A 16615-nucleotide genomic window follows, 5' to 3' on the forward strand; every position below is an offset into this window, starting at 1 on the left:
TCGACGTGTTTGATATTGCCCCAGACAATCAAAAGACTCTGATTGGAGAAATGTGTAGATTTCTAATTTAGAAAGTATCAAAGAATAAGTCCAGAGTTGCACAAATTGTCTAAACGATCAATCGGTTTCTAGTCAGCTTGACTCTAATTTTTTAAGTGATTTAATTAAACAGTTTGAATTTGTTGACTATACCAGAGTAATTTAAAATTGACAGCATAATGTCATATTTTGGATTGAATAATCGACTATTAGAATAAGTTTCCTTAAGTTGCCCTTATCCCGAACAGACAAGTAGCATGCTCATGCGTATTTTTTTTATAGCTTATCTGGAATTTGCTGCGACATTTTATTCTGCATTCAATTCTGCATCTCAATTTGACAATAAAAATTAAATTTCACAAACATTGAAAGTGGTGTTTCAGATCCACAGCAGTTCTTAAAACTTAAATGCTGGTTGGTGATATTCACGTTCAGTCAAATTACATTTGGATTTTTCGGCGTTTACGCTTTAACCTACGCTATATTTAATAATTGTGTGTTCTCACAATCACGCTCAATTAAGGGAGTATGCTCATTATCTGTTAAGGTTGATTGATGGACATTAGGACTTTAAAACTTTCAAAATGCCGACAAATCTTCACAAACTCAGAAAAATCACAGATCATCAGAAAAATCTGTTAGTTTAGTAAATCAAAGATACAACCAAGCTAAACCCATCCAAACATGCATTATAACTATTAAGTCAATGGCAAGTTATTGTCTAGACATTGTCTAGTTTTGATAATATCTTGTCCACACTTGTAAGTTTCCCAAGAATATCAGTTAATTTCAATTATATCATAATTTTCTAAGTCGCACATTATCACTCGGGAACGCCATAAATAAAGGAATATATAAAAAAACAGAGAAAATTTCATGCACAAAAGAATTTCAGTAAAAAAATGAATGAATGAATGAAAAACTAAAACAGAAAGAAACAGAAAAGGAGAGAGAAAGAGAAAAAATGGCATTCATACATGAATAATTTTGAAGAATGTTGTTAACAAGTATAATCAAGCGTGAAATAAAGCAAGCGATTGTGTGGGCCTTAAAACAACCAAACATGGAATATATCGTTTCTCATCATCATATGTACCATTCAGGCTCGGCTGTGAATATTGCACAAATCCCTCCGATACATAGCGCGTGCTTCTTATCGTTGACGCTCTACTGCATCTTGTATCAGGCTGTTGCTGATGATGACGTGAATATTCATCCTCTGTATCGTCTTCAGCATACATTGATGGCACGTCTGTACGAGCGGGTCTGTAAATAATATGCAATAATTACATTAAATTAATATATATTGGATGTCTTTTGTTTCCCTTTTTTTTTTCATGCCAACAACAACAACGACAATGAATGTCTTGGTAGACAAAAATAAATATAGGAGAAGTAACAACAAAAAAACAGGAGAAACGTGGGGCCATTATACTAATTGAAATCATTAAGGAAAATTAAAAAAATGAGATAAACGTGTGCTTGAGAAAAGCACTTGAAGCTATATGCTAACTACCGCAGAAAGCACTCCTCTTAAATGATTTTATAAATGAGGAATTATGGCGCACTTTTGTTGGCCATGTTTAGTTAGTTAAGTCTTTTTATGGACTTCTCAGGAAGGGGGTAGTCATAGGGATTGGGTGAGGGGCTGCTGGTCAATGCCCCCTTTATGAGTTTTTGTATATCCTTGTATTATGGCGCACTTTTATGGACCATCACTAGTTAATTAAGACTTTTTAGGATTTCCCAGCAAGGGGGGTAATCAAAAGAGTGGAATGATGGGTGCAGGGTCAGTACCCCCACCCCTCCTTAATGAATTTTGATATATTCTTGCATTATGGCGCTTTTTTATGAACCGTCTTATGCTAGTAAAGTATTTTTGGATTTCCTTGCAAGAAAATAGTCAGAGGAGTGGGGATGGTGACTTAAAGTCAACCCCCTACCCCCTCTAACTTCGAAACGTTACTAATGACCCAACGAGGATTCGATCAAGAATTGCAGACCAGCATTTTATATGCACAGGCCTGCAATTTTCGGCTTTGGCGTAAAGTTCCTCCAAGGCTGCAGACTGGCGTTTTTTGTATGCAAACCTGCAGTCATGGACGAACCCTAGACCCTCCTAACTTTAGAATGCTGAACTAAGACAAAATCAAGTTCCAACAGTTCAAATTAATATAAAGTATCACAAGGATAACTGACAAGCGGTAGCCAGCGAAAGAGCCAGCTTCAGGAGCCGACGAGAGAGGCCATGGATCACACTTGATCTGTACGGCCAGCGAAGTAAGTAAGTAAGTATCAAAGGATAACTACATAATTAAAAAATTAAGCTAACACCACATCACATTCCCTACCTTATTCTCTTCCGTATTTCCTCGGGCTCTGGTGGTTTTGGTCTTCGTATGCGACATATTGCGACACAACCAACAACCAATATGGATGAAATGATTATGCCAGCCGCAAGCACTAAGGCCGCTAAAACAATTGTTTGTGTTTGAGGACTCTGCTGTATGAGAATCTTTCTATTCTTCTGATTTGATGTCTCAGCTGGCGTTGGATCTTCTGATATTATTGTTTCATCTGTATTATGTGGCATGTGTTTTTGGGGGGGAAGAAAGGTCACAAAAAAAAGCAATTAAGTAATGAATAAATTAATTTTTTTCGGTGTAGAAAGAGAGATGATGATGATACGTACCATATGGTGGCAATAGTGAGCCGACACGCACACGATCGAAGATATAATTTTCACTGCGACCTTTCGCATTCACAGCATATACAGCAATCTGATATTCTCGTCCCGACTCCAATGGAGGTAATTTAAATTGAGGCACATTTTCTTCAATTCGCACTAATGGAGCCAACGTTGCCTATGGAAGGAAGTTGGAGAAATAAAATGAATGAAAATAAATATAAAAATTTATTTTATTTCTACTATCAAATGTGAATGGACAGAAAGGCGGACGACAAAAATTATTTATTTTTATTTTGGTGAAATTATTACAAATAATAATGAAAAGGATGTGGATGATAGGGCGGTGGACGTGCTGTTATGAAATATAAGCAGAGATATTTCAAACTTTAAGGAATTTAACAATCGCAGTTTGTCGATGGTTGAAGATTATGGATTGTAATTGCATCTGACTTTACACTTTCTGAAAGGCAGAGCTCAATGTCGACTTGAATCGACTTTTCCATACAAAATCCGAGTCAACTTAATTCTGCTGATAGGTTTAGTGTTCCATTGACAGCTTTGCCTAAGAGTCAATAAGCATAGCCATGTCAATGAGCACGCTCATGAGTATATTCAATGAATATGATGCAGAATTCGCAGTTTTGTGATTATACTCATCAGCATGCAACTATAAAGCTCAGGATTTAGATTTACAACTTTCAAAACTTTGCTGTGTAATTTATTTCAGCCTTAGTAAATCGTGAAGTCATGTTCACATATCTGCTTAGTAGTTTTCAAGCTCAGAAACAATGTATTATTGCATCATTGTACCATCCGGAAAGGACTAAGTGTAGAAATGGCTGAAAATCCGTCTTGAGACCGACTTGACTCTAGCTTGAGGCCAGATTCCATAGAATCTGATATGTGGCCAGAATGACGCTTGCCTGGGACCAGAGTCATGATGGAATGAGACCAGTATCACGATGGAATGAGGCCAATGTCATGATGAACTGATGCTAGTGTCACGATAACCTGAGGTCAATGTTACGATGACCTGAAGCCAGTCTTAAATCGTGTTCTAAGTCCACCAGTGCCTTTAGGACTTCCAGTGTCTTTCAGACCACTTAAAGTTAGTAATTAACTTTGAAATATTTAAAACTTAATTGAGCACTTGAGAATGCTGAATGACATGACTCTCATGACTGCATATGACTATGAATTTTATAGACTGATGCATTACACTTCCAAAAAACTTTACTTCTGCTCTTTTATAATTCAGCCAATAAACCACATAAATCCAATCCATTACACTCTTATAGACATAATATAGCTCATGAAAACAAGCACATTAACATCACTGAAATTGCGCTAATATGAAAGAAAAACAATGGTAAGTAAAAGTACATAAGCAGTTATTCGTAGAGACGGCAAAAAAAGAGTGCGAGAGATATGGAAAGACACACACCAAAAAGACATAAATCAGAGCAAGGTCGTGTCAACCGAATGATAAATTGCTTAAATAAAAGCACATCGCATCAGTAAAAGGAATAAGCGAGTAAATAAGTGGAATAGAGGCATCGAGATGAGATGAGAATGAATGCAATCCTAATCGTGGATACGCAATACAGTAAATGGGTGGAAAACAGAACATTTTAGGGTATGGATAAAAAATATTGGAAATAATACAAATAAATAAAGATATACAGCACAATACTCACTTGGTCATTCATCGTTGATATTTCATTATCTAATATTTCATGTGTACTACGTGTTGAATCTAAATTATTAAAGTAGGTAGAAGTAGCACCAATTGCTTCGAGAACAAAATGTTGTTGCAATCCACCATCATGTCCTGCTTGACAAATTACTTCCATTACACTGTCATTGCGTAATTCACAATGTCTTGGTACTTCTGGTACGCCTATTCGTCGTATATATATACATATTATGTTTGTGAAAGGCACCGGAAAGGAAATGCCATCGAATGATGAAAATATTGTTGTTTATAAATTCAGGTGTAGAAGCGATGGGTAGGTGTTGAAAATGTTGTTTGGATATAAAAGAAGAAAAATTCGTTTTTAATAAATGTCTGCCTGTAATCTTTATACATCTTGTTTAATATAGATGAGACAAAAACCAAGGCTTTATACTGTGAATTATTTATGAATTATCGAGGTAGAAAAAGAAATATTTTGCAGTGGGATTTACGTTTGTGCTTGTCTTGGGGATAAAATTTAGGACCTTTTTTTTCTCGAGGTAATGAGGTGTAAAGGATCTTTTGGATGGGATATTTTAGAGGATTTCTCAATTTGAGAGATTTACGGATAATTTTTAAAATCTTCTTAACATTCTCTTTTGGGACATATTGGCAAGGGCAAACGATTCAATCAGAATTTTTAAAATGTGTTGGCTTTGATAACTTGGGATTTAATTATTTATAGACTTTAGGGCAGTGGTGGGCAACCTGTGTGCTGTGGCATATGAAAGTCTAATTTGTACCACGAAGATTGTGTAAGAAACTGCAAAAACCACATTAAGGCACAGAAAATGGCACTTGTTTAAATTTACCCACTTATTACTGGTCACCAACATCACTAACCCATAAGCCAACCAGTTCTGATTGTATCATACCCACATGCAAATTAAAATTATCAATTTAAATCCAAAAAAAAATCACATTAAAATTATAAATTAATTAAAATGTGTCACTTACGGGCAGGTAACACGTGAATGAGACACGGATGCGATTGACGTCCAACAGTATTTTCAGCCCAACATGCTAATGTAATAATATCAGATTCTGATTGTGGCATATGTGTAACGGCGCTCACAAGACCATGTGAATTAATGCGCGAAGATGGAACCTGTTGGATATGGAAAGAGAATATAAAAAAAATATAAATGCTCAGTGGTGAGAGAATTAAAAAAAAAGTTTTGCCTTGCTGCTACTCGTTTTATAGCAAATTTGCAAATTTGGTGTAAAATGCACGAAAGGAGAAGATTAAAATAATTTTCCATAATTCCACATTTCACATAATAAAATTTTAATCCGCTTCCGACGTATTTTTACTTCTATTTTATTATTTTTTATATCACTGTTGCTGTATATACTTTTATGATAGTCGAAAAAAAGTTATGAGAGAGCTTTTTTAGTCAGAATTATGTGAGCTAGGTTTTTGCTTCATAAAGCAGGACTAAAATGTTATTGTTTATGAATTAAAACGCACAGCATAAAAGTTTATAAATGTTTACAAAGTTGGAAAAATGTTTAAATAAACTAGCTGCAGAACTAGCTTTGAATATGAATCAGTGTGTGGAATTATCAGATCAAGAACAGGGTTTGATTGTGATCTAAATGGATATAATTTTTCATAACAGGCAATGAGCATGCACATAAGCGGTTACTTTACTTAACTTGTTATGCTCACGACGCAGAAGTGATCGAAAATCTATCTCCAAACCAACTTGACTCTGGAATGACTGCGGATTTCACTCCATCTGGCCTTAAATCAGAGTCATGCTGGGTTGTGTCGGATATGGACTTTCTGATGGTTACACGGCCTTTTCTAAAGGATTGTGGCTTGATTTTCGGCCATTTTCATGCTTTTCGAGTAAGTATCCTAGATGAGCATGTTGGTTAGCATGATTTCAGCTTACTCTGCTCTTAAGAGCAACAGAGTCAGATGGAAAGCCTTCTGTAGTAACTCAAGCTCCACATAGGAACTATGATTGAATTAAGTAAGTAAGAAAATAAGTCTGTCCTAAAGAACATGCTCTTATCTGTTAGGGTCTTCCATTCCTAAATTTAAAGCTAATGAAGTTTGCTGTTACTTCTGGGACTGATTTCACAGGTATTGGTTCGGTCCGGCAGAATTGAGAGGACTTTGAGAAATCTTAAGAGGTCCTTCGGTAGAATCCGGACTCGAGTAGAGACGTCTTTTACATTGGAGTCCTATCAACTCTGCGGTACGATACAGATATATCACTTTACGATAATTAATGTTCAAATACATTCTCGAATGGCACATGATCGATCAAAAATTCAGCTTCAAGACGACATGACTCTAATTTAATGCCTGATTCAGATTAGATTCTGCATTTTTCCAAGATTCAAATTAGATCCGGTACTACGCCAGAATCATCTGAACTGGATTAGATCCGGTACTATGCCAGATTCAGATTAGTTCCAGCACTTTACCAGAATCACACTGGCCTGATGCCGAATACAATCTGAATCTAGCTTCAAGTCAGAGTAACGCCAGTCCGACGTCGAATTTTAGATCGATTAACCAACTTATGTCATTCGACACTATTCCAATTGCGAATCTATACCATACCATACTATACCAGGATATGAGAAATTGGCCACAACTCTGAGATCGCAAGAAAATAGCAATAGCATTCATTCCAGCCTCTCTTGAGTCCCGAATTGAGCATACTTAATTATATTCACTGAGCATGCTCATTTAAGTAACTAAGCTCATTGTCTGTTAGGAAAATTAGATCGTAGCACTCAAGTTCCACAACTACTTTCTCCATTCCTAAACTGTGAACAACTTATCATATGGAAAAAGATTCATAAATGCATAAAAATAAATTTCATTTATCGTAATGTAATCCAGATATAAATTCATTTAAAATAATTTTTTTGCAGATATTCATCCACTTCTATGGATATAAATTAGCTCATTTTCATTCCTTACACAGAAATCCACTTAAAATGAAGAGATTACAAAATATTTCCATACTTTTTTTATTCCTCGCTACAGCACACAAAAAATAAACTTTCAATTCTCTCACATATCCGTATTTATGGATACATATTCGCTTTTTGTGTATGCATGCGGTGAGTTAGCAACTGTATTTGCAGTTACGATAATACTTACAGGTGAAACGTTCCTCGTATTGTTATAAGTCCATGCAAATTTAACATGATCCGATGGATCAGCTTCAACTTCGCATTTAACTTGCATTGAATGCATATTTAGAGCGCCAACTGACATTTGTTCAGTTCCCGGCTTACAGCGAGGTGAGACTGTGGAATAAAAGAAAGGGAAAAAAAAAGACATTAATGATGATGACTGCAAAAAAGGGATGTGATGATGAAGAAGATGAATAGCATAGAAACCAACAGTAGGAAAAAATCTTAAATCAGCATAAGTAGGCGTTCATCTTTACAAGAAAATTGAAATAGGAGACGAAGAAAAAAAAATTTTTAAAAGTAAATTTAATTAAAAGTTTTTTTTTCTTGTGCCTTTTTTTTGTGCCTTGCTCTTCGTCAGAAAAAAAAAATAATATTTAATTTAATGACTTAAACGAGAATGTTTTTTACTCGACAGAAAAAAAGCTCTGTTGCTGCCGTTTTTCACTTAAATTCAAAAATAAAGCAGTATATAGAGACACAAAGTTCATTTGAAGTATCAGAAACGCATTCCAGTAGGTTGTAATTCATGAAAATCCAGAAGATACTTTTAGACTACAAATTACTATATTGGAGACCTTAAAAATAGAATTCCAGGTATGTAGCTGTGTTTGGGAGCTTCATGACAAAGTTCACAAAATTTCCAGGCATGCTGTTAAACTCCTACACACATTTCAGGAATAATTAGTTAATTATAGTCCCTTGTCATGATGTTGATTTATTGAAATTGAATTGGCTTTTGACTTATTTCATTCTGGGAAGAAAAGGAGGGAGTAGGTCTGATACAAACAATAGAGATTCTGAGAATTCAATTGTTTATTTTTGAAAACAGTTCATTAGTCTGTAACGTAATAAGTGAATGGTACGTAACAAGTATATTGGGTGGAAACAAGGTAGAAATCCAATACGCGTACAGAATGGCTCACAGATGATCTAAGCTGTGCTTGGCTTTTGGTTAACAGTCTAATGTTCGATGGACAAGCTTAACCAGTTTGAGGATGGCTATTCTCTTCATTTTGTTGTAAATGAATCTTAAATAGACAGTATTGCATTTGGTATTGGAAATTGGGAAGCGAAAGCAAGCGATAGGAGCAGTTTCAGGTGGCATCTGAAGGAGACCATGAATCACAATTGATCTGTACGGCTAGTGAATTAAGTAAGCAAGTAAGTAAGTGTATTAAATACATTAATTCCAATAAGATCCGCTAACAGGCCAAGATCATGCTCTAGAGAGCTTGCTCACCTTAAACATTAAACGCTTGTGAGCGTTGCCCTCATATTAGTCTGCTCTTTAAGGCACAATATTTGCCTGCTAGGGAACAATTTACCCCTTTTGTCTTAACTCATATCCCAAAAAAGCATGCTAAAAAATTGTCCTCATTTTCACAATAGCACGACTCAACTGCTTATGAAATAAGTAAAAAAAAGAGAAAGGAGGTGAAAGAAGAAGACAAAATCCTCTGAGCATTAACGTGGAATGATTATATATAAGTAGATAAAAAATTTTTTTGTCATATAAAATGCTTTTTTAATTTTCATAAAGAAAAAGTTATCAGTATTAGGAAAAAAAGGCCCCTTGACAACTCTTTAGTCATAATATGAAGTTTCAATTGCACTTTTAAGTCTCGCTAATAAAGATGGAGATGCTTATTTGAAGTGAGAATTTTTTTTAAGCTTCTGGAGTTGAAACAGAAATTTTTAAGTAGTTTCTAAGTTTTGTGTTAATTTGGACGAGTCTGAAGCTTTTATCGGATTTCATATGCATCCTCGGACGACACATGCTCGAGTGACGCAAATAATACTTATTTTTGACAGTCATAAAGACGTTAAATGAAGGCAGCTAATTTTGACAGATTTGGTATTATCAAAGCGGTTTATCGGAGCTTTAAACGCTCTTTGGTGAAGCCTTCATCATTTGAGTCGCTCAGGAAGTAAAAGGCAGTTTTATGTCATGTTCAACCACCACGTTAAGAGCTGTGCAATGAGCACTGGATGCAGAAGAAGGCTGTGTGGGGAAGTTCCCCTTTTTCTTTAGAACGTTAGCTGTATTCCGAACAGGTATCAATAAATCTATTCTTGACTGAACCTTATTTTTCTGTATTACTCAGAGACACTTTAAAGTTTAAAACTTTCAATTCCTTCAATCAACACTAAAACAATACTTTCTTTTAACAGTTCTTTTTAATGACTTCATTTCATTTCACTTTATTGTTTGTAAAACTTACAACTGATTTCGTTTGACTAGAAACATTGTTGACATTGAATGCAAAAGACAAACTAAAGAAATTGTCGTTAATTTCTCTTTAGAAAGTTCTTTTTTCTCACTATTGTGTCCATTGTTTAAACAAATTCAATTAATTTAATTAAAATTTGTAGTAATTGTTGTTCATTTGCATTCTATACAGGGGAGAATTGAATAAGAATATTTAGATTCAGGTTGAAAGTCATTCTACCCTCCTTTTTTGGAAAGAAAACTCTTCAATTTGGTAGGATTTTTAGTTAATAGTTCCAAAACTCTTCTAAATTTCGACGATCCATTTTGCAATAGCATAATTAGAACATAATTTAGCATAATGTGCATAGTTTCATCAAAGGCAACTGCCTATGCTATACTATGCCAGCTACACTCCTGTGCTCCCTGAATTTATCTTACTCTGGAAAGGTGAGAGCTACCTTGAAATTTGCAATTGAATTTTGTAAACAAAATATCGACCTTTAGCATTTAAGTGACTCAATTTTGTGTACATCTGTCAACAAGCCGGGCGTTTGATGGCAATTTGATGCTCAGACATACTCAGACAACACCGTGGGTGCAAAAATTGTCATTCTATTTCCAATGTATGTCAAATTTAGATTACCTTCAATTTTCAAGTTCATTTAATATATTTTTAACAATCAATAAACATTTAGATGTGCTTAAAAATAAATTTCCAAGAATTAAAATGTAAAACGCATAAGACAATAAAATCTTAAGTTGTGTTATAATCTCAAATGAATGATTTTGAATAAATGAGTAAGCGATTTGCCCCTAAAAATAGCAATGATAAACAAAATTTAATCTCTATAAACAAGTGGATTAGAAAAATTTTAAAAAATTTTCCATTGAAATTTAATCTAATTTATAATTTTTTTATTTTGTCTCGTGTAGATAAATATTAGCATGAAGTGTTGTTGACACAGCACTAATGTACGTAAGAAATATTAAAAAGGATGATGTAGGACGGCATAAATTATCAAGTATTTATGTTTATACAAATGTATGAGCGTGTCTTGTTAAACATGTAGACGCCTACGAGATGTAAGTGAATATATTAGACTTGTTTAGACTGCAAAATCATTGTGAAGTTTGTTGCCTCTATAGATTCCGGGTAAATCGTTTGAGATGGGATGGTGATGTATAAAGACACCCACAGAATGCCCCAGTATTTAGGGTGAGAGTGTAGAGACTTTGTGGATTGCAAGAGATTCTGATGAAGACATTCTTAGCGCGGCAATGAATCCACGTGCGACCCAGTCAAGGAAGTAAGAAAGTATAGACAAATTTTGATAGGGAACGATCAAAAATTAGGTAACATCTGCATATAAAGGATGGTTTGGGATCAATTTAATATTGGTTCATGATTTCGTTACAAGACGTTACGGTAAAGGAGGAAGTGAATCTAAAAACGCTTGTTTCGGTGCTACCTAACTTCCGAATGTTCCCATATGTATGAAAAATCGAAAAGAGCTCAGCTTTTTGGTGTTCAATAGTATATTTGATTGAAAATTCTGTCAAGATTTCGTTGACCTTAGAAATTCATAATATGGAGCCATACGCAATAACCGTGTAGTCATTGGGGGTCTAACTCACTTCCAAGTAGCTTCCTTCACTAAATGACCATCACCATTTTTTACTTCAAAATTTCCTAGAATCTCCATTTCCATTCTTATTCTATCTCTTAAAATCCAATAAAATTTTCACAAGAATTAAACATTCCATTCATGATAGAAAATCCATTAACTGCTCGATTGATTCTCAAAAAAAGGAAATATATTTTTAAGTGATGTTGAAACTTTTCTAATTTATTTTAATAGCACTTGACTGAGGGGGTCTAGATAAAGTGTCTAGCTGTAATTTTGATGACAGATTTGTAGGCGTTAAACTAAAACAAATTTCATTTCATCCCTCGATTTACTGAAGGTTACTAGTTGCCAGTTTGTCAGAAATCTTATTCCTTTGATGTTTCTTTTGAATGCTTCTCTAATCAGTCAAGCTTATTGAATAGAAAAGGCTTTTGATTTTTGGTAAAGGTCAAATTATTTAAATTCGATTAAAATCACATTAATCAAATTTTTTAATGGATTAATCTTAAAAAGATGGACAGGGTGGATTCAGGAGATGGAGGAGGGGAAGTTTGAGAGGTCAAACTACATCCAACCCCCCCAGCCTCATCCTCCCTTCCAAATTCTTCAATTTGATAGAGTTTTTCGAGCAGAAATTCCAAACTTCATCCTCGCCCCCCTCCAAACAATTTAAGCACACAGCTTCTAATTCCACATCAATACGTAAAGGCTATTGAAGGTTATAAACTTTGTGAACCTGACCATAAAGTTGACCTACATCAAAAATTCTTCGAAACTCAAAAGTTTCCAAAAGGAATTTAAATCAAATCTCTTCTGCGTTCACGCGTTTAAAGCATTCTTTTTTTGTGTTCACGTAAGGCAAAATTGTTATAAACTGCCCCTAGACACAGCACATTTAACTTAATTTTTCGGTCTATTTACTGAAAGATTCATTGTCATAGATTTATGTATGACTTTTATTTAAATTGCATATTGGGGCAAATTTGAAGGAGGATGGCTTTAAGATAGCACAAAGAGAGTAGTCAGTGATGAAGCTAGCTTCATGTGGCATCGATAAGGAAGCTTTGGATCAGAACTGACCGATGAAGTAAGCTTGAACAGACAATGAGCATTTGTGAGCTCCTAAAATTGAGCATTCTCAAGAACCCGCTTATTTAGATGAGTATGTACATTGCCTGCTATGGGCTATGGATCACAATTGACCATTACAATCGTGTGACTCTGATTCAGCTTAAATCCAGCACCATGTCAAAGTCACACCAACCTGAAGCTGAATTTTAAATCAGTTAACCGACTCGTACTATCAAGTTACGCAAATAAATATTCCAAATAATTCAATAAAACATCAAATTCTCCGAATTGTCACAAAAACATCCCTGGCCAAACATCACAAACAATTCCAAGGAAACAGCTTATTTTCATTAAATTTGCTAATTTTACCTCTTTGCTATTCAGGTCAACATGAAAAGGGACATTTAAAATTAGCATAAATTAAAGAGCCATTGAGTCGTCATCAAAATTACAAACAACATTAAGATCGGAACCATGCTTTGCTCATAATGACATTCTAATGAGAATCAATTTTCATGTTGTGTGAAATATTTTCCCTCAAAAAATTAGAACACTTGTCCGCAAACACCTTTTCGATCGATTCCCTTAATTGTTAATTAGCCATTTCGAGTAGAAGAAAGAAAGTTTTTCTTTCATTTCTCTTTTAGGTAGTTTGAGATAATTTTCGTCTTCTTTTGCTTTCACATTCTTTCAATCATTCAATGGTATAGGCATGCTACGGACATGTCGAAATTACCCGTTATTTTTCGTTTGAATTTCAAAATAACCGCCAAATTTTTACTAATTTTAGTGAATTTTCATTAAATAACAAAGTTTAATTGAACATTTCTTATTCATAGATGAATCTTTAGCTTAAATAGATGATTAATACTGTTAAAATAAGACGAAATTATGCAAAAAATTCCAAATTCGACACAAAGTCGACTGATTTCAAAAATGTCGACTTTTTTCGACACTGAAATGTCCGTACCCTGGGTATAGGCAAGAAAAAATATTTAGGGCAAGGAGACTTGTGTGGAGTTGGCATGAAATGGGGACAGGATGACAAGACAAGATGGGTCGATTTTTGAAATTGTCGGTTGTAATCGGTACTATACCTAGCTTGATTGGCTGCTATCTTCTGTCAGCTGTAAACTGGACCGTATCTAGCTTATCTAGCTTATCTAGCTTGACTGTCACCCTTTAAACTAGATGATTTGGATTTTTTTCAACTCAATGCTTTATCAGGCTTATTTCTACACACTGTTTGAATGTCAGTGGTGTATTTTTCGATTTTCAGGAATATCTCGAGAACCTGGAAGGCACATGGCTTAGAAATGGTCAAAAATCCGATCCTAGGCCTGAATTATTCGGTCTGCAGGTCAGATTCGATAAAAACCGATCTCATTCTGGAGTTAAGTCCGCCTGGGGACATATCTACTCCATGTCTTTTCAGGGGAAAGTCTATACTTGATATTTGGTCAGTATCGGAGTCAGACTTCAGCTACCCTTAAACTATAGTCCCCCAATTCCCCCCGAATTGTCACTGTATCTCGAATGAGAATCTTCAACTTTATTCTCTTAAGTCTCAGTCATAAACACCTGATGAACAGCTTTATAACAGCTTATATGTATCACTATGCCTGAAGAAAACTGATGAACAGCCCAATAACAGTCTATTTGTGTCACTATGCCAGTAAGCAACAGTTCCCTCCATTACACTTAAGCATCAACTTCCACATAACTTTCAAAAAGTGATTGAGCAAAACTTTTCCTATTTCAGCTTTATCAGCAACGGTCGTTAGTCCAAATGACTATTGTTAATTTGAAAGCAAAAAACGAAAATCATTAAGAATTTATTGATAGAATAAATGAGAATTGGATGGTATTAAATGGAAAAAAAATACTTTTGGGAATTGTAAAAAATGGTGACGATCATTGTGATGATGATGATGACGACGAAAAAGTAAGCACGAAAAGAAATTTAATCTCAAGTGGATTAAAGTTCTCATTGTTATCGTCTTTGTTGTTATTGTTGTTGCCCCGCATACTTCCAGCAATTAAATTAAAATACAAAAAAAACTTACTTAGTCATTATTTCGACTTCTATGTGCTCAAACTTCAAGAAAAGAAATGAAAAACTTTTTTTTCTTGGTTCCTTTTGGCTTCTTTACAACAATTTTTCTTGCCTTCTCTCCAAAAAAAAATGGAAAATAATCATTAAAGTATCCACAACAATGTAACGCGACCGCAGTTAAACGTGGCAAATAAAAATTGGTCAAATGAGAGGAAAACTTTCATTCACAGTATGATGTGTAAAAGCAGAACACGAAATAAAATAAAAATTAGTAAAGTAATGTTAGGAACAGTTGGTGGTTTAAGGGCGCATTTTTTGGGAAGTATGTATGTTATTAGTGAGTTTTGATGGTTATGTGACATGGCAAATGATATCCTACAATAAACTGTATCGACATTTAAGATTGCAGCCCTAACACATGAGTCAATAGGTCTTTCTTCTAAGTACCGAGTGGATAATAATTAATACCGTAATATGCTCGTATTAAAGCTTGAAGTCGAGTAAGGATGATTTTGCAAACCGAATCAAATCGACTTCAAGTTCTGACTCGTATGTAAGGCTGTTCATCCACCGAACAGACAAGGACGAGGCTACCACTCAATAATTTGCTTGAATATATTCATAAGCGTCGTGTCTTCATGTCAAAACTAGTAAAATTAGCAGAACCCCTTCAAGTCCTTCAAAATCCTTAATTAGTGTATATTTCATAAACATTTTGGGATACTTGTGAACATATTCCGTAGTTACTTGGTCTGACTCTCTTCATCGAACTATTCCAAAAGGCACACGAGATAAAATAGCTAAAATGAACTCCCAGGTCAGCGAGATTTTGATCCTATTCCAGATCTGAGCTGAATTTTAGGCTTATTATAAGTGTTTTGCTTTCCGGGTTCCTCGGTTCTCACATCGACAGTTCATTGTTTTGAATTTTGTACATCCGTCTTACTGGATCCTTGATTGTCAGAAGAATTTGTTCATGTTAATTAACATGAACTTTCGAGATATACAGTCACAATTTGTTGAAATTTATAATGAATTTTCAATTTACACAACAAAGTACACTGGCTTCACAGCCAAACCATTCTCAGACAAAAAAGCATTACCACAAAATTTTCCAAACCAATCTGCTGCTGTCTTAATATAAAAGAAACCCATTTTAACCTTAAAAATTCTACAAACAAAACGCAAATTTTAATTCATATTTAAACAACTGTACAAACAGCCAAGCCATGGATTCAGCCATTGGACTCCATTGAAAATGAAAATAAAAAGGCACCATAAATGAGGAGGGTAGGAAGAAGAAATGAAATTACAACCGAAGAGAAATTACTTTAATTATTTTCGTATTTTTATTTCTTCTTCTTTTCGCTTTTTGCATTTTTCCTCACTTTCCGTAGCTTAATTTCTACTTTTTTTCCCATACAAATATAAAAATGAGCTTCATTCTTCTTTCGAAACGGAGCAAATAGAGGAAACGGCATAAAATAACTTCCGTTAATTTTTAATGCTGATGAATTATGGTACTTGTGCATCTTTTTTTTGTTGCTTTACTGTTAGCGCAATTTTATGAGATTCTGATGATGCAGTTGGTGAGATAGTTGTTGGATGTTGTGGCTTGGTTCAATAAATGAGGCACAAAATTATGTTAGGTGTGTAATGAACACGACTGTACAGAGAAAGAAGGTTTAAGTGAGTATTGTGCCACATTCTGTAGTAAACTCCGATAGCTCAATAGGAAGGAGCACTTGATATGTAATTAAGAGGGCTTGGGTTTGAGTTATGCTTTCTCGAAATCCCGGTCCCGATAAATTTTCGGGATCGGGATCGGGATTGAAATTTTCGGGATCCCGGGATTTTTCGGGATCGGGAAATCCCGGAAATCCCGGGAATCGATCCCGAAAGCATAGTTTGAGTCCCACTTGACCGAAAGGCTACAAACTGTAGAAAAGGCAAAGAATGCGGTCATAGACCAACTTGAATTGGCGTATAATTCAGGTAACATATTCTCTAAATTATA

At 34.8% G+C, this 16615-nt stretch overlaps 1 protein-coding gene across 1 annotated transcript in view; it reads right to left on the bottom strand.

Annotated features, from left to right (window-relative positions):
- Nucleotides 1–1013: 1013 nt before the first annotated feature.
- The window catches only part of side (motor axon guidance molcule sidestep), a 166656-nt gene continuing 151054 nt past the window's right edge, over nt 1014–16615 (bottom strand). The window contains exons 8-13 of the mRNA XM_070641686.1: nt 7594–7742; nt 5421–5571; nt 4426–4628; nt 2732–2903; nt 2391–2616; nt 1014–1305 (exon numbers count right to left, since the gene is read on the bottom strand). Of these exons, the coding sequence (XP_070497787.1) occupies nt 1053–1305; nt 2391–2616; nt 2732–2903; nt 4426–4628; nt 5421–5571; nt 7594–7742 (1154 nt within the window). The 3' untranslated portion in view covers nt 1014–1052. The remainder of the gene's footprint in view (nt 1306–2390; nt 2617–2731; nt 2904–4425; nt 4629–5420; nt 5572–7593; nt 7743–16615) is intronic.

Source organism: Chironomus tepperi, unplaced genomic scaffold, assembly GCF_022539635.2.
Source record: "Chironomus tepperi strain 1889 unplaced genomic scaffold, CSIRO-AGI_Ctep_v1 contig_250, whole genome shotgun sequence".
NCBI lineage: Eukaryota > Metazoa > Arthropoda > Insecta > Diptera > Chironomidae > Chironomus > Chironomus tepperi.